Source organism: Haplochromis burtoni, unplaced genomic scaffold (assembly GCF_018398535.1).
Source record: "Haplochromis burtoni strain Fernald_Lab_line unplaced genomic scaffold, NCSU_Asbu1 Contig_333, whole genome shotgun sequence".
Taxonomy (NCBI): domain Eukaryota; kingdom Metazoa; phylum Chordata; class Actinopteri; order Cichliformes; family Cichlidae; genus Haplochromis; species Haplochromis burtoni.
The window spans coordinates 1-24,944 of NW_024582694.1; the positions used below are offsets into that span (position 1 = coordinate 1).

The 24,944-nt window shown below is 41.3% G+C and overlaps 2 protein-coding genes across 2 annotated transcripts; one reads left to right on the forward strand and one right to left on the reverse strand.

Annotated features, from left to right (window-relative positions):
* Positions 1-1,255: 1,255 nt before the first annotated feature.
* Positions 1,256-17,760, forward strand: LOC102292631 (interleukin-1 receptor accessory protein-like 1-B; the record flags this gene model as incomplete). The annotated part of the gene is given in 4 exon segments (XM_042228594.1): positions 1,256-1,401; positions 9,803-9,949; positions 12,259-12,429; positions 15,489-17,760. Coding segments are annotated over 4 exon segments (1,186 nt in total), but the record flags the coding sequence as incomplete, so codon positions are not given.
* A 2,881-nt stretch (positions 17,761-20,641) lies between these two features.
* nr0b1 (nuclear receptor subfamily 0, group B, member 1) lies at positions 20,642-23,726 on the reverse strand. Its single transcript, XM_005942163.3, has 2 exons — positions 22,923-23,726; positions 20,642-22,713 (listed from the first exon to the last, which is right to left on the reverse strand). The coding sequence occupies exons 1-2, from the start codon at positions 23,560-23,562 to the stop codon at positions 22,472-22,474; spliced, it is 882 nt and encodes a 293-aa protein (XP_005942225.1). The 5' UTR covers positions 23,563-23,726; the 3' UTR covers positions 20,642-22,471.
* Between the last annotated feature and the right edge of the window lie 1,218 nt (positions 23,727-24,944).

The window sequence follows — 24,944 nt, forward strand, 5'->3', positions numbered from 1 at the left end:
GGACAATCCATAGAAAAGCCGCACCTGACTAAAAGCCGCAGGGTTCAAAGCTTGTGCAAAAAGTAGCGGCTTATAGCCCGACAATTACGGTAGTTACCAATGTTTTTCTTAGATTTTTTTATGCAAAAGTTTCGACTTGCAAAGTAAATCGTAAAATGCATTCAGGAAACATGATTTTGGGACTTCAGCATCTAAACCGAGGACGGTTTGGCATGCAAAGTGGATGATCCACCTTAAGTGTTGAGCCACAGTCCCATAGTACACTGCTTGACTAAGCAATACACAGTTATGGTTAGGGTCACCACTGCTTTCTGGATAGACCTGATTTATTCTCATGCCTCCTTCTCACTGCGCCTATCCTACAATAAAACAAACTCTGAATCATCAGTGCTGCCGCCGCCTCTTCACACACGGCCCATGATGCACTTTCAATTACAGATGCCAATTCTCCCAACAAGCTTTCCTATGTGCAGTTTATCAGTTTGAAGGTGAGGGAGAAGTGAGATGCTTGAGAGTCATTATCCCCCTCCCCCCCTACACATTTAAACACAAACTCACACATGCAAACACTCTCTCTCCTTTGTCCTCGTCCCACTCCTTCTCAGCACAGTAATGATAAACACACTCACATACAAACAGAAGGGATCTTTTTCTCATTTGCACTTTGTTTCCTCCAAAGAGTCATTTGTGTTGAGGGTGCTGTAAAAGTAGGCTAAGTAGTGTGTCCAAGGTATGAGGGAGCATTATCTCCCTATTCGCTCCTCCATCAGGCTCAACCAGCCCAGCGGGGGACACTCATTTACTTTATGGAATATTACTTTCTCTCCTTCTCGCCGTTACCATGGCAGCTGCTATAAAAAGATTTTCTCCTCATCGCTATTATTTGATTTCCTCCCGCACAAGCTGAGGAAGATCCCTTATTGATTTTCATTTCTCATATGTTTGAGTGCAAAGAAAGAAATTAACATACCATGAAGTACTTAATGTAACGCAAAAGGGCCTCGATCAAGATACATTTGTACCACAGGAAAACTATTTTTGTATAGCTTAACCCTTGGGATTTGCAATAACACCGTATCTGGTTAACGCTGACTGATGTGCTTCGGGTCATGACTCCTGAAGACCCATCACATGCTGAACATGAGAGTTTTTGATCTTTTTTTAATTCCATCAACTCCAAGTCACTCCCCATCCACCTATTGTGTTTGATGCTGAGAAGAATTGTTCAATACCGTTTAAATTGTTTGTCTTGCAGGGTCATCAAGGAGCATCTTGGAGAACAGGAAGTGGCCATTTCACTAACTATTGACTCTTTAGAGGAGGAAGACCTGGGAAATTATTCCTGTTATGTGGAAAATGGCAACGGCCGTCGCCAAGCTACCATCCAGCTTTTCAGGCGGGGTAAGTGCTTATTTACATTTCCTACTCCAAACTTAAAGGGACAGTTCAACCCCACCCCCCAAAATAAAAAAATAAAAATACTGATTTTTCCTCTGGCATGTAGTGTTGTTCATCCATGTACATCATTATGGTATGAGTTTCCTCATTTTCCACATATTGGCTGTAAAGATGTCTGCCTTCTCTTTAGTGTAATTGAAGTAAATAGGACTCGCCTTGTGGTCCAAAGAAAGAACGCATTTCAAAGCAATATAGCTTTTCAAAAATGATGACTACAAATGTTGCTATGATCAGGTTATTGTTAAACTAGGTTTTTATTTACTTCAGAATGAAAAGAAGCATGTGTAGCTCAAAGTATCTGCTTTTATGTCTCCGGACAGGGTTCTTTGCCAATTTAGGGGGTTGCTGCAAGGAAAAGAACACACTTCAAATCCTTTATGAACAGCTATAGCTACAAGCAGACAGCAGGAGCAAGAATGCATCAAATAAAGATAATACCAGAATCAGAATTGATGAACAAATGGGTAATGATCAATGGGAGAATGTGGATTTAATTCTCCAGCTCTTGGAAAATGATGAGCCAGATGAAAGTTAATAGAATATCTGAATGATTAAACTAATTTTAATTCACACTAATTCAGATTAATTGAGACTACCAACAATATTAACTCTGAGGCAGTTGAACTTAGGCTTGATTTCCTATTGATTGTAGTTATAGGCTGGGTTCGTTCAGTTCACAAGCGGGACTTTTCAGGTCATCCAACAGCCTAATGATGGAGTAGATTCAGTAGGTGCAGCCGTGAAATCTTGAGCATGTGATGCAAACAGACCTCAGCAGCTGATGTTGGCCCTCAGTCTTTTAGAGCTGATGTCAACTGGATTCTGAAATAGTACGTTTTATGGCTTTAACATTCATTTTAGAATAAGGAACAGCTTTCCATATGCAATTAGCAAAATAAAAATTACACCTGACTGCAAAAAAACTACTTGGTGAGCTAAATGAAACCGAATATTATAAAAGAGTTGAATATGGTGTGAGTCAGTCTTTTTATCATGCTGGTCTCATGGGGATGTCCTCTAAGGTGTGGCCAAGATTATTTGCGCCACTATGAATTCTGGGGCCACAATTGTTATTTAAATAATGAATTTTGTTCAACTTTTATTTGGACAGATCCAACCACGAAGAACAATCTTCCTTCCAACCACATAAATAAAGGCAATAGAGTTTGTTCAGAAATATGGACGTGTTCAGATGTATATGAAGAGAAAATGGGATTAAAACAGGAAGTGTATTTCAAAGGTTTATAGACTGCATCATCAGAGTATTATATGGATGACTAATCGTCATAACATCACCTCCAACATTTACAACAAGAAGTGAAAAACTGGTTTAATTATTAAATTTCATATTCCTCAATTAAATCAATTTTAAGTCAGGAGTTTCAGGCATTGTGATAATTAAAGTTTAACAAGCCTGAATGGATTATATAATATTAACATCTAACAAGTTTCACAATGAACAAGTAATCACATTCAGTGAATAAGTCTATTAACACTTCATTTGAAAAGTTGTCTACTCCAGGTGTGCACTCATATTTGTGATTGAAACATGAGTGATATCTCCTGTGTGTGTGTGTGTGTGTGTGTGTGTGTGTGTGTGTGTGTGTGTGTGTGTGTGTGTGTGTGTGTGTGATTTTAAGAGAGAAAGAAATGAGGTCCAGCAACAGAATATTAAGATATTGGTATTTGCCGTCTCTTCCTATTAAAACAATGAGTCCTATAGAAGTTTTATTAATTCTTTTCCAATCTTGCAGTTATAGAAATGTTTCCTCTTGCTGAGCTGGGGTGTTTGCACAGTCTTCTCTAACCTTACGCAAATACTAACATACCAGCCATTTAACTAACAGATTGAAATTCAATTTGTAGGTTAAATAGCTGTGTGATGGGAGAGAAGTAAGTGCATTTTATTTCTATAGCACATTTAAAACTAAAGTGCTTTACATGAAAATAAAATAGAATAGAAACAGGTTCCTATCGGCAACCAATCCAACAAAGTTCTAGAAATTAGCAGTTTTCAAGTTTAGATTGAAAAACAGTTACAGTTGATGCTTGTCGAGGGTCACTTTGGAACTAAGGTTCAACTGTGGGATAATCGGGAGTGAGAATCAGGCCATTATGATCTTGAGTACATGGACGCAATATATCTACCACATATGCAGGTGCAAGACCATTTAAAGCTTCAAACACGAACAGTGCAGCTTTGTACTAGATTATGCAATGCACAGGGAGCTTAGTGCAAGACTGCTAACACTGGACTAATTGTAAGTGGGCAAGAGATGAGTAACTCCACTATGCATTCCAGTAGTCTACTTTAGACATAACAAAGCCCTTTCTGGATCTTGTTTGGGGGTTTTGTTATGTTTTTAGTCTGGAGATTGTTCTGAGCTGGAAGAAACTGCTCTCGACCACTGCATTTATTTGTCTGTCAAATTTCAAATTTGTGTCAAACATTGTCCCAAAGTCCTTAACCTGTGTTTGTCCAGCTTGTCATTTGTATGGTAGGGAGATGGGAGGACAGTAAAAGGCATATGGTGGCATGCTGGTCTGTTAGATGGGTTTATTTCTTCCATCCATCCATTCGCTTCCGCTTATCCTTTTCAGGGTCGCGGGGGGCGCTGGAGCCTATCCCAGCTGTCATAGGGCGAGAGGCTGGGTACACCCTGGACAGGTCGCCAGTCTGTCACTGTTTGAACTCACATTTACACCTAATGACAATTTGGATTTTCCAATTAACCTATCCCCACAAGCTGCATGTCTTTGGACGGTGGGAGGAAGCCGGAGTACCCGGAGGGAACCCACGCAAACACGGGGAGAAAATGCAAACTCCACACAGAAAGACCCCAGCCTGATGTTGGAATCGAACTCAGGACCTTCTTGCTGTGCGGCAACAGTGCTAACCACCGTGCCACCGTTTATTTCTTACTTTTTTTTAAATTTAATTTCCGAACATCACAGCTGAACATGATGCACCTTTATGCCTCTTCTAGGTTTCTCGTTGTTTAAATCAGTTTGAGCATTAGATCAGTGCCTTGTAGTTTTATTATAGTCAAGAATATGCAGATATTTCTACACTTAACCCAAAACTGGATATTAAAATAATCTCGATTGATTAAAATCTCTGTGGGCTGAAGGAAAATGTGTGTTAGATTTGGGGGGAAATCATCCTTTTTCTTTTTTCTTTATATTTAGTTGCTTTACATTAGAAAGCATGATATTATTTTTTCTGTTTGCCTGACAGTAAAGCCTCGTGACATATGAAATAATTGAAGCCTGGCTACATCATTTCATCAAACAGAAATATTCTAATTGATTTGCATGTTTGGTTTTTTTCATGTTTCCCATCGGCTGTGTAGCTATTTTGGTGCTCTAGTATGACTTGTCAGAAGCTCTTTTCACGCACTGGTTGTCATCCTAAAAGAGAGGTAATTTGATGGTTGTTTAAACAGCAAATTGGTCCTCAGCTTCTCCCAACAGGCCAATAAGTCCAGCATACAATTACATTTTATGCTGTTATATGTCTGTTTCCCCACTTTAATCTCTGTCTCTGCAATCATCTTTTGTAGACAGCCATTTTAGCAGTTTTCACAGACTGCAGACAACTTCATTTAGCTCTCTTTGTAAAAGCAGTTGCAAAAAAAAGGATGCTACAAAAAGACTTCAAGGCAACACCCCCCCTCCTTCTCTCTCTCTCTCTCTCTCTCTCTCTCTCTCTTGCTTCTCATCCACATCTGATGTTTATTTCATGTTCTCTGCTCCAAGAATGCATCACTCACAAGCCCTGCAGCAGGTCTAATATCTCTGCAGGCTCCCTTTCCTTCCATCTCGAAAGAAAGAGAGACATGAAAACAGAGAAGGCAGAAAGGAAGTGGGGGTCAGTGAAACATAAACAACTTCAAGAGTGAAGATTATTGCTGATAATGAGTTAAAAGCATTACATTTGGTTACAGTTGGAAAAGGCTGGTAAATAGCCAATTAGAAGCCCGAGAAAACATAGCTGTTTTCCTGCAACACACTGTCGACTGCTGCTGAAATGAAAAAAACATCAAATATAATGCACAAGCCAACATCAAAGATCTGTCTTTACAAGTTAAAGAGCTGTTTTGAGATTTGCCATATACACTTAATTCCCATGCCTCTAAGGTAAATACAAAGCTTAGCACAAAGACTGGAAACAGTGAGTTGAAAATTGTTGAAAATTAGCCAAATCATATCCACCCACATAGCTTCTTTTATAACTCTTACATTTTGTTTCTTGTATTTATTAGAAAACAAGACATGACTGGTAAATGAATGTTTAGATGTGCTTGAGGGCAGATTTTGTTAGTCTCAGAAAGCAGCTTTTCCTGTTTTTAGCTGTTTAGCTAAGCTAAGCTAACTGGCTGCTGATCATGAGTGTTGGTCTTTTTCTTTTACTCTCACCAACACAGATTTAATTAGTTATCATTTTGTAATTTCTCATAACCTACTATGTCTTCGGTTAAACCTATTTTAGAATAATAATCATTAGATCCAGAAAGTGTAGCTATAGTTAAGTGACTTTTAATAAAAATAAGATTTTATAAATTCACAGTATTTCTGTTATTACTTTAATATGTACCTTTGCTGTGTCTGGGGTTATATATAGAGTAAATTGGCATGCAGCCTAGAGAACGTAGGGCCACTGTGCAGCATTACAGCCCATAGTGTGACAGAGAAATAAAGTGAACCTGCTCTAGCTGAGCCTACCAGGTAAATGCGGCTTTAATACACACCATAATTCATCCTTCCCCAAGCTAGGTCTCTGGGGAGATGAGAAGGAGATAATGGAGAGGAGAAATGAATGGAGAGATAGCAAGAAAAGTGGGCAAGGAGAAGTAAGAGAACTCTGAAGAGAGTGGGTTATGATGGCGAGGTGAGTGTCAGCGTGATGAGTAAACTAAAGCCTCTTGTTTTGAAAAAGCCTCCATCCATGTCCAGAATTGTCCCAGTCCCGCTATGGATGACAGCCAAAGTGCAAAGCTGTGTCATTGCTGCACTGCTCCAAAGAAATGAACCCAGTTTCTCATTATCTCCTTTTTTTCCCTGTGTCTCTCTGCTATGTGCCCTCTCATTTTTCCCAAACTCATTATGAGACTCGTGTCTCTGAAGATTGATTCTGCTCCGCTCTGAGCCGAGCGCTGAAAATGCTGATGATCGTCCAGATTTCAGGCAAATGTAAACGTGTAAAAGTGCCTCATTCTGTGAGTTTACCTGAAATAATGAAACAAAGAGGCCAGTGTTTGAGGCCAGCCTGATGAATACTGTCATAAGAGTGTGGGTAAAAAGAAAGCAAACACTTTTTTTTCTAAAAGGACATAATAATCAGGACATAATAAAAATAATCTAGTCCTTAAAAATCTGGCCTTTAACGCAAAACAAACTCAGATTAGCAACAACACATGACATAGTACACTGTGTCATTATTTATTTAAGAAATAAATTAGCCAAGTTGCAGAATCGGTGTGTGAAAAACTGAGTACACCCTACTGCTTCCATAACAATTAAGAGGGTAAGAGGTGCTGCTAATCAAATGCAGCTAATTAACTGATAATCAGCAGGTCTGAGCACCTCTATAAAAGCATATGTTTTTGACTATTTGCAGGTATGGAGCATTTAGGTGTGTTTTAACACACTGACAAGGAGAAAATTTTCAGCAATGATCTTAGAGAAGCAATTGGGAAGAATTAGTAAGTTATTTACAAATACTTTGATTTTCATCATCCTACAGAAAGACTACGTATTGGAAAACTGGGACGACAATTCCCATTCCTTCTTAGGAGTGAATATACCAGCAAATTTAAGTTCAGAATGTGTAATGTGCAAATAAACACCCAAAAGTGACAGTTTGGGCTCTACAGGCCAAGTTCAATACAATACAATTAGTGATAGACTGAATATCTATGGCTAGGTTAAAAAAAATACCAGGATAACAATAATCTGGTAGCATGGTTGAGATTTGCAAATTTGCATTGGAATGAACCACTAGACTTCTAGAGCAATGTCCTTTGGAGTAGTGATGTTTGGCCATAATGCAATGTAGCTTAATTAAAAACAGAGCATATTAGCAAATACTTCATACCAACTTTCAGCCACAGTGGTGGAGGAGTGATGATTTGAGTTTCTTTTGCAGGCACAGGACCTGGACACCGTGCAGTCTTTGACTTGCCTATGAACTCCTCTGTATACAGTGGCTTGCAAAAGTATTCGGCCCCCTTGAACTTTCCCACATTTTGTCACATTACAGCCACAAACATGAATCAATTTTATTGGAATTCCACATGAAAGACCAACACAAAGTGGTGTACACGTGAGAAGTGGAACGAAAATCATACATGATTCCAAACATTTTTTACAAATAAATAACTGCAAAGTGGGGTGTGCGTAATTATTCAGCCCCCTTTGGTCTGAGTGCAGTCAGTTGCCCATAGACATTGCCTGATGAGTGCTAATGACTAAATAGAGTGCACCTGTGTGTAATCTAATGTCAGTACAAATACAGCTGCTCTGTGACGGCCTCAGAGGTTGTCTAAGAGAATATTGGGAGCAACAACACCATGAAGTCCAAAGAACACACCAGACAGGTCAGGGATAAAGTTATTGAGAAATTTAAAGCAGGCTTAGGCTACAAAAAGATTTCCCAAGCCTTGAACATCCCACGGAGCACTGTTCAAGAAATGGAAGGAGTATGGCACAACTGTAAACCTACCAAGACAAGGCCGTCCACCTAAACTCACAGGCCGAACAAGGAGAGCGCTGATCAGAAATGCAGCCAAGAGGCCCATGGTGACTCTGGACGAGCTGCAGAGATCTACAGCTCAGGTGGGGGAATCTGTCCATAGGACAACTATTAGTCGTGCACTGCACAAAGTTGGCCTTTATGGAAGAGTGGCAAGAAGAAAGCCATTGTTAACAGAAAACCATAAGAAGTCCCGTTTGCAGTTTGCCACAAGCCATGTGGGGGACACAGCAAACATGTGGAAGAAGGTGCTCTGGTCAGATGAGACCAAAATGGAGCTTTTAGGAACACATGCAAAACGCTATATGTGGCAGAAAACTAACACTGCACATCACTCTGAACACACCATCCCCACTGTCAAATATGGTGGTGGCAGCATCATGCTCTGGGGGTGCTTCTCTTCAGCAGGGACAGGGAAGCTGGTCAGAGTTGATGGGAAGATGGATGGAGCCAAATACAGGGCAATCTTGGAAGAAAACCTCTTGGAGTCAGCAAAAGACTTGAAACTGGGGTGGAGGTTCATCTTCCAATCTAATCCAATCGAGAATCTGTGGCAAGATCTGAAAACTGCTGTTCACAAACGCTGTCCATCTAATCTGACTGAGCTGGAGCTGTTTTGCAAAGAAGAATGGAAAAGGATTTCAGTCTGTAGATGTGCAAAGCTGGTAGAGACAAACCCTAAAAGACTGGCAGCTGTAATTGCAGCCCCCTGAGCAAAAGTATTGACTCAGGGGGCTGAATAATTTCGCACACCCCACTTTGCAGTTATTTATTTGTAAAAAATGTTTGGAATCATGCATGATTTTTATTCCACTTCTCACATGTACACCACTTTGTGTTCGTCTTTCACGTGGAATTCCAATTAAATTGATTCATGTTTGTGGCTGTAATGTGACAAAATGTGGAAAAGTTCAAGGGGGCCGAATACTTTTGCAAGCCACTGTACCAAAGTATTCTAGAGTCGAATGTAAAGCAATGTGTCCGATAGCTAACACTTGACTCAAACTGGGTTTTACATCAGAACAATGGCCCCAAGCACAGCAGCAAATCTACAACAGGATGGCTGAAAAAGAAAATAATCAAAGTGTTGGAATGGCTCAGTCAATGTCCAAACCTCAAACTGGCTGAATATGTTGTTGAGAAACCATTGGAGATCTGAACATCAACAAATGCCTGCAGACCTCAATAAACTAGAGCAATGTTGGAAAGAAGAAAGGGCCCAAATTCCTCTACAGTGATGTAAGAAATTGATGAAGTCATACAGAAAATGAGTACTTCAAGTTATTGCAGCTAAAGGTATTTCAACAAACTATTGAATTATGTGGTGTACTTACACACTCTTTCTGGGGTTTGTCTTAGTTTCTATTGAATAAAAAAATGACTCAGTGTAATATTTCATGTGTTTTTTTTAGACCTTGGAGGGACTAGATAATTTTTTTATTTTGTCCCAATAAGTAAAACCTTAGAGGTGCGAGGATGTTTATCTATTTGCAGTGACTGTAAGTGGCCACACAAAACTGTAACTGGCGGTTTAACCATGACTGTCTCAGCAGTTTTGCTTATTTTCTTGTCTGTATGTGTTGTCTTCAGCAGAGCTCATGTACACTGTGGAGCTGGCAGGAGGGCTGGGAGCAATCCTGCTGCTACTCATCTTTCTCATCTCACTCTACAAATGCTACAAGATTGAGCTGATGCTTTTCTACAGGAGGCACTTTGGCAGTGAAGATGTAGACGGAGGTAAAGACAGAAGAATGCGTCTAAAAAAATGTCTTTTGGCCTTTTAACCATTATCTTATTCACACTTTTTTCACCAGGACTTTTTTTTATCCAAAAACTCAATATCAAGCAAGCCGTGATGACTCCATATGTGCCTTTGCGGGCTTGTATTCATAGATCCAATGAATGTACTACTACAGATGTTTACCCCAGTGCTATCTCAGTGACGGCATTTCCGCTGCTGTTGGTAAAGACGTGCATGGTGCAGTGACTTTACCGGGAAAGGAGGAGACAGTTTTTCAATTTGTTGCCCATTTAAAAAGAGATCAATCTCAGTATGTCATGGAATGAAGCCCACCCTCTGCTGCCAGATAGTGATTCACAGCAACAAGGCAGGCTCGAAGCACCGTCTCTGAGCAACAAATAGGAGCGTAACAATCCTCAAATTGAAAAGCAACTTTCTGCTTTCTCTACAGAACATAGTTAACTTGTACTTCACTTAAAGATTTGTCTGTTTGTGTCCCAGTATGATTCCTCTGTGTTTTACATTTTTGCTCTCTTTTCAAGAATTCTGGAAAGACAGAAGTCACCGGATTGTTTCTACAGTAGCATAAATTATCCATTACGCCCAAGACTGTAGACTCAAACTTCCACATGATTAAGTCATGCCGTCAGGGACCGCTGATACAAGCTGTTTTTGATTTTTCCAACTTTGCTAGGTGGTTAATTTGCGAGGTTGGTTGCTAATTTGAAAGCTTTGTTTGATGTTTGGATCCTATCGAGCACAGCCATGGCCCTTCCAGTAAGTTTCAAAGCTGCGCATGCTCCTCAAAAGAGTTTCTGAAGCAGTCCTTCCTCACTTTCTGACTGAACCACATTCCGGTTTCCACAGAGCATAATGACTAGGACTTAGCGAATATGTCACCAGCACTGTTCTTTTCCCTGTTATCTATTTTCTACCTTCTCAGTTCCTCCCACTGTCTTCTGGGAAATCATTTTGAGGTGGGAAGAGAGTATTGCTTCTGCATTGTTTTGGGTATTTTTGTATCTACCACAATTTATTTCTTGTATACACTACATGGCCAAATCAATTTGACACCACTAGAAAAGTGGTCTTCTCTTTTCCAAACAAGAATGATAAGCAAAAAATACATACAATAGACAATAAAAGAAATGGTTTTCTGAGTTTGGTGTGGAAGAATCTGACTCCGTACCGGAGACACTTATTGGGAACAGCATTTGCCAGAAAGGCCTTCTCCTTGATCATAAGTAGCTCACTTCATGAGCGATCTTGTGACTCACTGGAAGGAAATCCATGTCGGCAAAATTATAAAATTTAACAGTTTTTTATAGAAAACAAAGTACCGAATAGAAAATGTAAACTGACACAGCAAAGCACAATCGTGTGTCCTGTAGAAAGTTACACTATAGTTTCATATTAGACTATAGACTGTATTACCCATGTTTACAGTTCTATAACATACTTCAGTGCTTAACAAATTTATTAAAATACCATTAAGTGCAAGTTTTTTTCCCACAGCTGCCCTAAGTTACCAGTATTGGTAATCATCAAAAAAGTTATGTTTCTATAATGTTAAATCCTCCAGCATGAACAAGCATTTTAATTAAAATTCTATTTTTCAGTTTTATAATTAATGTTACCTATGAATCTTCACATTCGCTGTTTTACAAAAAAAAATGTAAAAAATAATAAATCACATTATTATTATTTGATTAAGTTAATTACATGTATTCTGGAACAGAAAAAGTTTCTAGCTTTCACAAAGTTTTTGACAAATTTCTAAAATATTTGTGTTTTCCTGTTTTTATGGCAGGTGGTCTAATAATTGTGTTAAACACTGTATAAGAATTACACAAAAGATATAACTTCCGACTTTCAGCATTTTACTTTTGTGCCTTTTGTCTATAAATTTGCAGAAATTTCTGATGCATATTCTGTTTGGATGAAAATAACTGGTAACTATTTGAGGTGCCGTGCATAAGGGTTAAATGGCACTGTCATAACCATGGCATCACATGACACTGAATGTGAATGTTTATGGATAGAGCCAATAAGTGTAAGAAAAACCAAAGTTATTTTATTATTTTGAAACTATAATAAGGAGTGTGTAATTCTGGTTTTAGAAGTAGCTTTAAAAGTTGTAACTATTGTAGAAGTTAGCCAACGCAATTGCAAGAAATGTGTAAAGCCAGTTGTTTGGAATAAAATGCTCATCAGAGAATGAGCGTGCAGTGTTCAGTGAAAATGCCATGGCGTTTAGTCTGCATATTTCATGACTGACTCTCCACTCTTTCTTCCTGTTCCTCAGAAAATAAAGACTATGATGCATATTTGTCTTACACCAAAGTGGACCCTGACCAGTGGAGTCAGGAGACCCGGGAAGAGGAGCGCTTTGCCTTGGAGATCCTCCCTGATGTTCTGGAGAAACATTATGGCTACAAACTCTTCATCCCAGATCGAGACCTCATCCCATCAGGAAGTAAGACTGTGTGTGTTTGTATGTATGCATGCTTGCACACGTTTGAAATGTTTGTGCCATACTGTAAACAGTTGTATAGGTGTTTGTTTGTTTCTACTACACATTCTATATTGGGGGAAATAATTATTTGATCCTCTACTGAATTTGTAAATTTGCTCACTTACAAAGAAATGTCCAGTCTCTAATTTTATGATAGTCTCATTTTAATGGAGAAAGACATTAAAATATTGAGTGACAATGAGCGAAATAAGTATTTGATTCCAGACCAACACGCTAGAATTCTGGCTCCCACAGACTGGCTGTGTGCCCACATGACACACAGATTACAATCAATCAATTACAGATACTTGTGATATCAAACGATTATGCGCATAAAGCACAGAATCAATTTCTTGGGAAGACCAAGAAATTAGGTAAGACCAAACAGCTGTTAAAGGATGCCAGGGAGCAGCCTATAGACCTGCACAAGGCCACAATGGACGACAAGACCATCAGCAAGAATCTTGGTGACAAGGTGACAGCTGCTGGCGTGATTCAGAAATGGAAGAAATACAAAACCTTGTGTCAACCTCAGTCTGTACAAGATCTTCCCTCATTGGGTGAGGATGATCATGAGAAAGGTGATAGATCAGGTCAAAAGTACACGGGAGGTGCAGTGGGGACCAAAGTCACCAAGAACATCATTGATAGCACACAAGAAGAGTTCCCACTGTTTAACAAGGCACATCTACAGGCCCATCTTAAGTTTGCTAGTGAGCAACGAAATAATTCAGAGAAGGCATGCATGAAAGTGCTGTGGTCAAATGAAACCTAAATCAAGCTCTTTGGTATCAACTCAACCCGCCATGTTTGGAGGAAGAGAAATACTGAGTATAACCAAAGGATCACCATCCTCCACTGAAGTGGAAATATTATACTTTTGGGCTGTTTCCCTGCTCAGTCAGAACACTGAAGGTGGGTCATGGATGGGTCTTCCAGCATGAGAATGACCCAAAACATGCCACCAAGGCAACAACGGATCTAAAGAAGAAGCACATTAAGGTCACGGAGAGGCGTAGCCAATCTCTAGACCTATAAACAAACTGTGGAGGGAGCTGAAGTTTAGAGTTGCCAAGCAGCAGCCAAGAAATGTAAAGGATTTAAAGTCAAAGGAGCTTGCAAAGAAAAGCGTCTAGACTTCTTTGAGTTGCTTGAAGACGTTTCACCTCTCATCCGAGAAGCTTCTTCAGTTCTAAGGTCAAATGGTGGGGAGTCCCAGATTTAAACCTAGTGGGAGTATCCCCCCACAGAGGGACAAAAGGACCCCCTGATGATCCTCTAATCGCCTGAGCCAAGGTGTGAAACTGGGTGTAGGTCCCAATCAGCCAGAGTTTGAACTGAAGAAGCTTCTCGGATGAGAGGTGAAACGTCTTCAAGCAACTTAAAGAAGTCCAGATCCTTTTCTTTGCAAGCTCCTTTGGCTACGATGACCTGGATGACTGAGAACCTTCACAGACATAAAGGATTTAAAGTTTCTATAAAGAGGAGTGGGCCAATATTCATCCCACATCTCTCTGGTGCTTACCAATGAGGCTTTCTCTACAGAGTACCAAGTCATGTTTTGCTTGGGCATCAAATACTTCTTTCAGTCTGTGACTTTTATATAATGTCTTTTTTCTGGAATTTGGTTGATGTTCTGTCTTTTCATTAAAACTAAATTACCATTATTGGAGATTGTTAATTTCTTTGGAAGCAGGGTACATGTATACATATACATATACATAGACTGTCACAGTCTGTTTTGTCTGTGTTGTTTGTTTTCACCATTGTTTTTCCACCGTCACTGTCTTGTGTTTCAATGTCCGGTGCTGTCAGGGCAGAATCAAGCAGAGGATGCTCACAAGTGATGAATAGATGAATATTTCAAAGTTAAAATAAGGGAAGAGGAGGGAAATGCAATATTCAATGCAATACTGTCAACAAGAACCCTTTTTTTCTTGTATCGTCTCAAACCTCTCTGGATTAAAGCACTAGATCATAGCATTTCTCACTAGCTCTTCCCTTACTGTGTACTACAGATATGGGAATACAGTATGCGGTGTGTACCGGGAGCCGATATATTGAACAAATTTATCATCCTCACTGGTTTTTATCCATGTATTAATAAATCCATGAAAATTCTGTCTGAACATATTCTCATGTGTGCTAACTCTGTTTAGCAGTCTGTCTTTGCCAGTGGTACACAGTGTGCTCTAGTTAGTAGCAATGCTGTGTGTTTCTACTGTAGGCTTCATGTGAGAAAGATAAAACGCAAACACGTCCTAGCTGGTCCAGACAGAATTAAACATCAGTGGGTAATGTGTGAAGGCTCTGAGCCCTGCTGACTGAGCCGCTTCTATCCTTTAATCAAAAGAAAATTGCCGCCAGCACCACTGCCAAGTAAAATCATTGCAGATGAATGTCCAATCAGAGAAACATGGTATGTGATTAATCGTATGTGAAATAAAAAGATGACTGAGAGGGGACGCAGCCACACTTCTGACAGTGTTGAGCATGTTTCTGTGTCTGTAATGTGTTCTGCCTGTGACCTGAATGTTAAAATGTTTATGTTTAGGTCTCACCAATGAGCATTACCAGGATGACACGCGGCTCTTTAGAGGTACTCGCCTTCGGTCTTTTCCTCTTGCATCAGCTGCTTTCATGCTTAGAGTGGCACCATTGTGTGATCTGAAACATCAGGCCCGATTCAATAGCGAGCTCAGCCCTAATCCTATAGAGTGTGCAGCTTTATCAATCACTGGTTTGCAGTTAGAGCCATATGGATCTGCTCTATGTGCATAAAATGTTAATTTATATGCTGCACCTTTGTGCACACTCAAAGCTCCATATTAAACGGGTGTTAGTAGACCAGATACTGTCACTGTCTTGCGTTTTGTGTCTGATGCTGTCTGTGTGTTCATCCATCACTGTGTTGTGGCCCTGTTCTCATTAGGTGAAAACAATGCTCACTGCAATGTTTTGCCACACTTGTGTCACATAAATTTTTGCTCTTCTCTTTCCTTCCCGCTTCTTTCCCGCAGCCTACATAGAGGACGTGGCCCGCTGTGTAGACCAGAGCAAACGCCTCATCATAGTTATGACACCCAACTACGTAGTGCGGCGAGGCTGGAGCATCTTTGAGCTGGAGACGCGACTGCGCAACATGCTGGTGACGGGTGAGATCAAAGTCATCCTGATCGAATGTGCCGAGTTGCGCGGAATCATGAACTACCAGGAAGTGGAGGCGCTTAAACACACCATTAAGACCCTTACTGTCATCAAATGGCGTGGAACCAAGAGCAACAAGCTCAGCTCCAAGTTCTGGAAGCAGCTGCAGTATGAGATGCCCTTCAGACGCACGGAGCCCATGCTCACGCATGAGGCGGCACTAGACGTCAGCGAGCAGGGCCCATTCGGAGAGCTGCAGACTGTTTCTGCCATGTCCATGGCGGCGGCCACTTCCACGGCCATGGCCACCGCCCACCCAGAGCTGCGCTCCTCGTTCCACAGCACCTACCACACCACCATGAGGCAGAAACACTACTACCGCAGTTACGAGTACGACATGCCCCCAGGAGGGACCTTGCCACCTCTCTCATCCCTGGGAAACCAGCACACCTACTGCAACATCCCACTGACACTGCTGAACGGACAGAGGCCACCCGGGAAGAGCCGAGAGCACAGTCTGGAGGAGGGGCACGCCAACAACGCCATGCTCCCTCTGCTGCCCAGGGAAACCAGCATCTCCAGCGTCATCTGGTAATGGCAAGCAGACTCGGCGCCAGCTTTAGGAAGATCGGTCAACGTCAGACATGACGAGGTTACAGTCTGGCAGTTCTTAGGAACACAGTTCGAGGTTGTGATTACGGCAAAAAGCATTTGGATCCGTATGGCTCCGGCAGCTAGTCATGGAGGCAAAGCAGGTTCCTGGACGTGGTTTGTCTTGTTGTTCAGTCGGACTGCACCTCGTTTCCAGAGGATGTTTTCTATGTGGAACTACAGGGGATAATGCGAACACACTGTTTCATTAACTAGCGAGAAATGGACTCACAAGGACTCCATGGTGAAGAACCAACACACTATGGCAATTATTCACAGGAACAAATACACACACACACACATACACACATACAAGAAATTGCATCCATACAAGCAAAAGGAAAACAGGGTCTGTACATATATTTCAATTTATTTGTAGCATCAGTGTTTTCCTGTTTTGTTCTTTTGTTTATTTTATTCAATCATGTTTGTTGCCTTCTCTAATGTAGGACTTTTGCTTTACCTTGTCATAAAGAGTTGTATATTTTTAATCTTTTTCTCTTTTTTTGTCTCTTTTTCTTTTTTCTTTCTTATTTTGTAACACGCTCGATAGGAAAGCCAATATGACATGTGCGTGCGCTGTTGTTTGTTTGTTTAAAAATCTTTGTGTTGTTTAAAGAGAACTTTTTTTTTTGAACTTTGGGAAACGCCTGGACATTTCAGGAGCTTCGAGGAGCTAAAACTTGTTTTCGTTTACCTGTAAAAGGTGTATCTAGTTTAAAAGGAAACTCTCTCTTTTTAAAAAAAAATATAGAATATGCAAAAAGAAGGAGAAGCTGGCAAAAAATATATCGTCTCGTGGGACTGAAAAGGAGGAGTGGTTGGGGAGCAGCGCTCGTCCTCTCCAAGCAGATAGACTGGCAGATCTCTCTCTAAAGCTTCATATTTTCTATTGAGACAAACAGCCTTGCTGTTTTAGAGTGATAGTGAAATGCCTCACCTTAAAAAGAAATCTGTAGATTATTTTAAAAAGAATTCTATTTTTATAACTGAAAAGAGTTTGCTTGAGATGTCATACTTATTTGCATTTCATCTTCCATAGAAAGAGGATTTGTGTATAAGTGTTATGCTGGTTTTGTGCCCTTCGGTGTGGCTCCTGGTTTGTTAAAGAGATTAAGGTGGCTTTTAAATCCCACATGACAAAAAAATGTCCTCTGCTCTTCTAGATTCAAAGGTAAAGCATTTTCAATGTTTTGGTTTAAAAAAAATAACAGTATTATTCCCGTCCTGATAATTCATTTGGTTCATATGGATAGTTCATGTTTAAGGAAAGAAAAGAATTCCTTTTGTGTTTTGAAAGACTTTTTACATATATTTGAAGGTGTGATTTTTGAGTATGCATAGCAAATAGATATGTATTCTATATATAATATAGATATTTATATAAATATATAAACACAATTTTCACTTGGAAAGAAATGTCTATCTTTATAGAAACACAATCATGATCAGTTGCCCTTACTTTCTCACTGCACATTAAAAACATTGATTTCCTTTCGATGTTTTCCTTTTGTGTCCAAGTTGAACTAGCAGTAATTCATAACACACCTGATTATGCTCTTAACCTTTTTTCGTTTTTTTTTTCCATTACCACATGATTTTGTAATGGCTAGAGTCAGCTACATCCACCAGATGTGAAACAGGACATTTGAATCAGTGATCAGCCCTGGGAAATCTGGCACAGGGTAAATGAACAAGTGTTTTAGTACTGTTGAAATAAGTCTTTAAACAAACTGTGCCTTGAACGTCCAGTTCATAGACGTTATAAAGATGTTTCTATAAAGTCTATGATCCAGCTGCTCTTTCTGGTGGATAACACCGAAATGCTGTAATACTAGACTCATTGGAAGGTGGTGTCCATGTGTGTACAATCATTGCAACTACATTTGCCCTCTAAGAGAATAGACGGGCATGTTTCTTGACGCTATGGTATAGTTGTGTCCAGAAATATGCCAGATCTAATCATATTCCTCTGTCCTCTATTTCCTCATCCTGTCAAGAAACACGTTACGTAATTATACTGATAATTATTCTTTCTTGCAGCAAAATGTCAGTGCAGTGAAGAAAGGAGAAAGGCAGATAAGCAGACTGTTTAAAGGAGATGTTCTGGTATTAGATAGCATGAATGCAAATCATGGAATTTAACTAGAACTAAACAAAACACTGAAAATAGGTGTGCAAAAACATGTCAGCTCCTCAGTTCATGCAAAAAAAACCTTTTGCATATACTTATACACAAATACTTATCCGTACTAAAAAACAAAACAAAGAACCACTGAGACAATAAAAACACTGAAACTAATAAAAACTAAATTATTTTTTAAAAGAATAAAAATGAAACTGAAATGAGCAGCTCTTTTTCTTCTTCTTCTTCTTTTAGCTGTGCCTCATAGGGTCGCCACATCGGATCATCTGCCTCCATGTTGCCCTCCCTAGCATTCGCCTCTGTCACACCAACCCTCCGCATGTGCTCCTACACTACATCCATGAATCTCTCTCTGTGATCTTCTTCTTTTCACTCATTCCTGGCAGCTCCATCTTCAACATCCTTTGTCCAGTATAACCATTATCCCTCCTCTGTACATGTTCAGACCATCTCAGTTTTGCACCTTTGTCTCCAAAACACCCGACCTGAGCTTTCCCTCTGATGTACTCATTTCTAATCCTTTCCACAACTAAAGAAGCATCTGAGCATCTTCAACTCTTCAACCTCCAGCTCAGTCTCCTGTCTGTCAGCACCACCATCACCAAGCTATACGTCATAGCAGGCCTCGCTGCCATGTTGCAAACCTTCCCTTTTTAACCTTACTGCTATCGTTCTGTCACAAATCCACCCTGGTGGCAAAGTAAAACAAAAACAAACAACTTCAATGACTTAGTTGGCCATTTGAGAGAAGTGTGACATACAAACATACAGGTAACGATGGAAATCAAACGGTGTCTAAAACAAGCACCATGAAATTCTCTGGTTTTAAGCTACCTGAATAAGTTTGCTGCATGCTCTCCCCCTTGCTCTCTCCTTATGTTCACTGCCTTTCAGATAGAGCCAGAAATGCCAAGTGAAGATAAAACTTTAACAAAAAAAAAAGGTGCTGATATAAGAAACAGCTTGGCTTATGGCCAAGCAGTTTCAGTTGACGCCTGACATTTGCCTGCACATTAGTGGGTGAGTGCTGACAAACAGTGCCATCTCCTGGGGATACACACTACCTACAACGGGTGTCTGAACACTGGTAAACACAGAGACAGAAAGCAGATTTACTGATGTCTGCCAACCCCAGGAGAAAACACAGAAACTGGGGCAGAGGAAGAAAAAAAAGCAGGAAAAGACTGAGTAGAAGGCAGAATGATGAAGAAATGAAGCTAAAGACAGTGTTTATAAAATTCAGCCTGTGGACATTTTTGCTGGAGACAAGGGCGGTGGTGCTGGGGAGTGCTGCTTTCAGACTATGCAAACACGAAGAGAAACTGTAACACCGTACCAATTTAAAAAGAAAGAAAGACAGAAAGAAAAGGGTCTCAAATGGTGGAATCTGCTTTGGTTGTATTCTTTTTGTAATAAGTGATGCTAACTCAGGCAAACACCCACAACATATTGTCAGCCACAAGAAAAGCAGCCTCCTGCCAAACCAGTGTGGTTTTATTAGCAGACACAGGATTAATAGAGTCTTTATTACCCAGAGCAATTACAGGCTTAATTGGAGAGAAAATAGGCCCCGATGAGAAAGAAAAAGGCAGAGGAGATAGACGGGATGGCTTCAAAGTCCACATGAGCACATGTGCAAGGCCGTTTCCGTGTGTGTGTGTGTGTGTGTGTGTGTGTGTGTGTGTGTGTGTGTGTGTGTGTGTGTGTGTGTGTGTGTGTGTAAATACACCTTCATGTGCATGGTTTTGTTTTGTTTTTTCTTGTTATTTTACTCTTTGCAATGCCTTATCTGTCCACCAGGAGGTATGTGAGCTATTTCATCAGTATCTCAAGTTTTCTGTGCCAGCCTTTATTATTGGCATCACCTCCTCCCTTTAGTGCTTTGCTGTTCTGCTTGCATGAAATTAATAGCAACAAATTAAGCACAGAGACACTGCTTTTTCTGCTTTAGGGCACCATTGAAAGGTCTACTGATCTCGAAAACATCTTTTCAGAGAGTTTTTGATGTGGAACCAGAGATGGAAAACAATTTGACTGAAAAGTCAATTTGATCAACTTTGATCAACAAACAGTGATTCGCTGTTTGCTTACTTGTTCGAAAGAACAGTAAATATGTTGATTTAAACGCATGCGGTTATTATAAGACGGCGAGGATGGTGACTGGAGAGCTCCCGATACAGCATTATAGTCTAGAAGTTTCAGAAATGTGACTCATAACTTTTTGTTCTTTCCAAGAGCCGTAATTTAACAATGTTGCCTCTCGCCGAAAGCCCCCTGCTTTGTGGCTTTTTAATAAGGTAGCTCGTCCTGCACTTTCTCCTTTCTCTGCTCTCACCTCGGAGACAGCCACACACACACAGTCACCTCCCATGTTGTTGCGCCCCATTTTTTAAGGTGTACCCAGAAACAGGAGGTCCTTTCATACTTCGGTGACCGAGATGAGAAATCTTCTCCAATTTTACTCCCAACAAAGAAGCTTTACGTCTGCTTTCATCTCTTTCTTTCCTTTGTCGTTTGGGAATCACGGTGGAAAGCAGCTAAGCACACGTACCTAAGTGCTTTATTTGAGTAGTTCAATTTTCTGCCAATTAATATCGTTGTGTTTTACTAATGAGTGTTCTAATCAATTCAAATTAAATAAATCTGACCACATTGTGATATATTATTGTAGGCTAATATCCCCGCAGTATATGAAACGTAAAATCTGCTCCATGTTGATGCAACATTGTGACACAAATGTAATCGTTTTTAATCCAATAATTATCCGATCATATGCCATTTTACTTCTGATGTGTGTATAATGCAGGACCATTACTTGAAGTATTACTTTAATGTGTGCTACTTGTTCCTTAATTAAAGTGTGTGAGAACTTCTACCACAATTGTTTGGGTATAATATAAAATGCTAACAATCTGGCCGGGTTATTTTATTGGTGCTGCCACAAAGCGAGACCAAGTGCAGGCTCAGGCCATCTGACCTCTGAACAGTGATGAAGTATTATAGCTGCTAGATGAGATGTTCAGGGACTGAGCTTCGTAACATCGTGTGGCTATGGTGTAACAGCAGCAAGTCCTTGTGCCATTGTCTGAGATGAACATTCACTCAGTAGTGTCTCATTACAGAGGTCTGGTTTAAACCATAGGTGTATTTTATGCGGCGTCTCTAGCTTTTGTTCTGTTGGTTACAGGGAGATTATTTTTTTTCTCCAGCGAGCAAGTTGATACCTTACCGCACTGTGCCCACACTGTGATGGCCAGACTACGAGGAACAGGAACATTACCTGAGGTCCTTTTCCTCAACCACTTTTGCCCCTTTCCGTGTGCATGACAGGGGAAGTTGATCCATGTGACTTGCACAATCGCTACACGTTGTATACTGTTGCACTCTGGTGGCCTAACAGGGCATTTCACCTGAATTCAGAAGTCCTGCATCTGTGTTTATACTCCACAACTTACCTCCTTCACTGGACAGTGAATAGCTGCTAAACCAAGCCCTGACCTTTTGAAGATAATCTGTAGTTGATGTGACTGAACTGTAGTTGACATCAATCAGTGTGACTCATATTTTTCGAGGCGACGTGATTTCTTAAGTACTTTCTGCGTGTGTACTGAGACACATTATCTTCCTTCGTAAGAGTTTGTCCAGGGCTGATTTCACCGAGGAAAATGTGTCAGCAATGACGGAGCAATTATCACTCACATACATAGTAGTTTGTTTTTAGGGTTTTTTTTATTATCATTATTATTATAGAAAAATATTTTATATAAAAACAAATAAGTTATGAATTACATGAGCTGCTTTATATTTTCCTCTATTATGACATATTCCCTCAGCACATTCTCTCTTTCTTTCTCTGTACCGCTCATTCTCACATGCACACTCACACTTGCTTGTGTTGGTCATTTCACAGTCACTGAAGATTTCCCAAATACATTTGTCTTTAATTAATTGAGTCCCACACGTCGTCCTCACCTGCCAACCAATTAAATCTTTGAGCAGTTCAGTCCATCTGACAGCTGAACCTGCTGAATTCATCTCAGTCCACTATGGACCCGTGACCTACTTCCCGTAGAACATCTCCATGAGGACCTCTTCGATGTTGACAGTCCCTATGACGGGTCTGAAGAAGAGCTGAGCGACCACTGGCGGGCTGATGGCCCTCAGCATGGACAGAGCTATGAGCAGCTTGGCGAACCGCGTCGTATCCTCGCGATGGATCAGCCTGACGTGCTCGTTTAGAGCCTGGTGCGCCTCTCGACGCAGCGACTGGATGTAGTGCAGACAGCGCAAACCCTCCAGATCTAGAGGTGGGGAAGGATGGGGGGGAAGTGAAAAGTTGATAAAAATGTTACAACGCAGACAAGTAGTTAGGTAAAGTGTAAATATCAGAGCAGTCATGCTGAAATAAAACAAACTTTTACCCATCAATTAATAAATCAAACGGTTCCACTCGTGAGCGTGGCACCTGTGCTTAAAAACTGATGCTCTGCTATCAAAAGCCCTGACCCACCTGGGTTGAAGAGCACGGCTCCCTTCAGGTACGCATATTCCTTCGTGCTTATATCTACACTCCAGCACTTCTTTAAGAAGGCTTTGATCGCTTCGATGTCCACAACAGAGACGCCGGGTGCCCCCCTGTTCTGGCCGCCCACAGCCTCGCTCTGCCTGTCCGGACAGCCCGTGAGGATGCGCTGCAGCATGCTCGGCTCCACGGTCTCCGTGGTCTCAAAGTCCACCCGGTCTTGTGCGAGTCCCAGCACGAGCAGAGGCGCCCAGCCGCTCCGGATCAGCACGAGCTGGTCGTCCTCGGGCAGCTCGCGAAAACAGGGGACGTTTTTCACGAAGCGCAGCGTCTTCACCAGGACCGCGGACGCCGCTTTGCAGGTCACCTGCGGGGAGCGGAGGACGCCCCGGCGCCGAGACGAGCCGCAAGAGCAAGCCTGCTGTCGGACCTCCTGCAAAGAGGCAGAAGCGGAAGAGGGGGGCTTCTGGAACAAGTGCTGCAGCGTGTGCTGTTGGGGATGCTGCTGTTGCTCCTCGGCGGTCACCAGGCGGTCATCACTCTTCAGAATGCTGTAGAGAATGCTGCTGCTGCTGCTGTTTTTTCGGCCGCTGGCACCCCGACAGCGGCAGCCCTCCAGCGTGGCCATGACCGCCGGCAGGAGCTCAGCGCGTCCCGCTGCTTCTTTGAAGCGCTTGAGGTCAGTGACAGAGGTAGCCCTGTTTTCTTAGCCCCTGATAGCCCCGAGTGAAGGGCAGAGCGTTTATATTAGCTCCCGTCTGTCCCCGCGCTTTGAGAGATTGTTCAGACCCCCTGAACACACACACACCCCTCCCTTCTCAAACACCGCCCCTCTCTCCACCCCTCTCCTATTTCCCACACTTACCTTTTCACAGCCCTCACATATTCAAGACACACCGGTGTAAATGATTTTTTATTATTATTTCTTATTTATTTTTATTGATTTATTTGCAAGTAAACACGTCGGACAGTAGCAGCTTTCATCTCTGTTGCTCACCTGTGAAAGGTTAACCATGGCTCAGATAAAACAGGAAATGTAACATTTCCGTCTGCTCGCTCGGTTTATCAAACTGTTCAGAAATCATGTTTGTTCGTTTTAAAAACCCGACAGCCGTGCTTAATCAAAGAGACTTCTTTATAAATTGTGTGAAAGAAACAAAAAAGCAGAGGAAGAGAGCAAGAGAGAAAGAAAAGTGGAGAAGGCGCCAGAGACCAGCTTTATTCTCAGCATTACCTTGACTCTCTGAGCAGTCATCGGACAGAAGCCAGTAAAAGAAAAAATAGTCCAGGGAGGGATCTGAAGGCTTAATTATTTTAGGGACAATTTATATGATTTTCTATGAGAAAGAAGTAGGAAGAGCTGAGGCGCGAAGGCCGGCCTCCAACCTTGACTCGGACACGCTGATATTGATTTAACCGTGAAAACTGGAGCTGGTGAATTATGATGTCATGACTCAGTGCTCTCCTTGCTTCTGTCACTGAAGGAGGTATTTGGGAGGTGGTGGGGAGAGGGGGCGGTGGAAGTCAGTGAATGAGAAACTAAGAAGGACAAGTTGGGATAAAGCAGATGAATTAGAGGTTTATCTTAATTGCTCCTGAGAGGGATCACAAGTTAGGGTTGGCTGCTACCTGAAAGAGGGAGAGGAAAATCCCTCTGGGGAAATCAGAGCTGATTACAGAGGAGTTCAACCAGACAGAAAGCAAGCAATAGAAGATGTCAGGATGAGCAGAACTGTGGGTGACTAATGCAAAAGTTTGGAGCAAAGGTTCTAATCTCAGTTTGTTTTGTAGACGGTCTGAGCATCTCTGCCCTGGCCACGTCCCAAATACCCTCGCATGCTTAAAAAATGAGGGTCTTAACAAAAGGTTGTCTTTGGTTTGGTGAAAGGATGACATTGAGTACATGGTTACATTCGTGAAATTGCAGTAAGCAGGACCTCAGCGTCCCTTGCTCTGTTGCATTGAAGGACACAGTTATGAAAAGAGAGACAGGATGAAAACTTTTTTTTT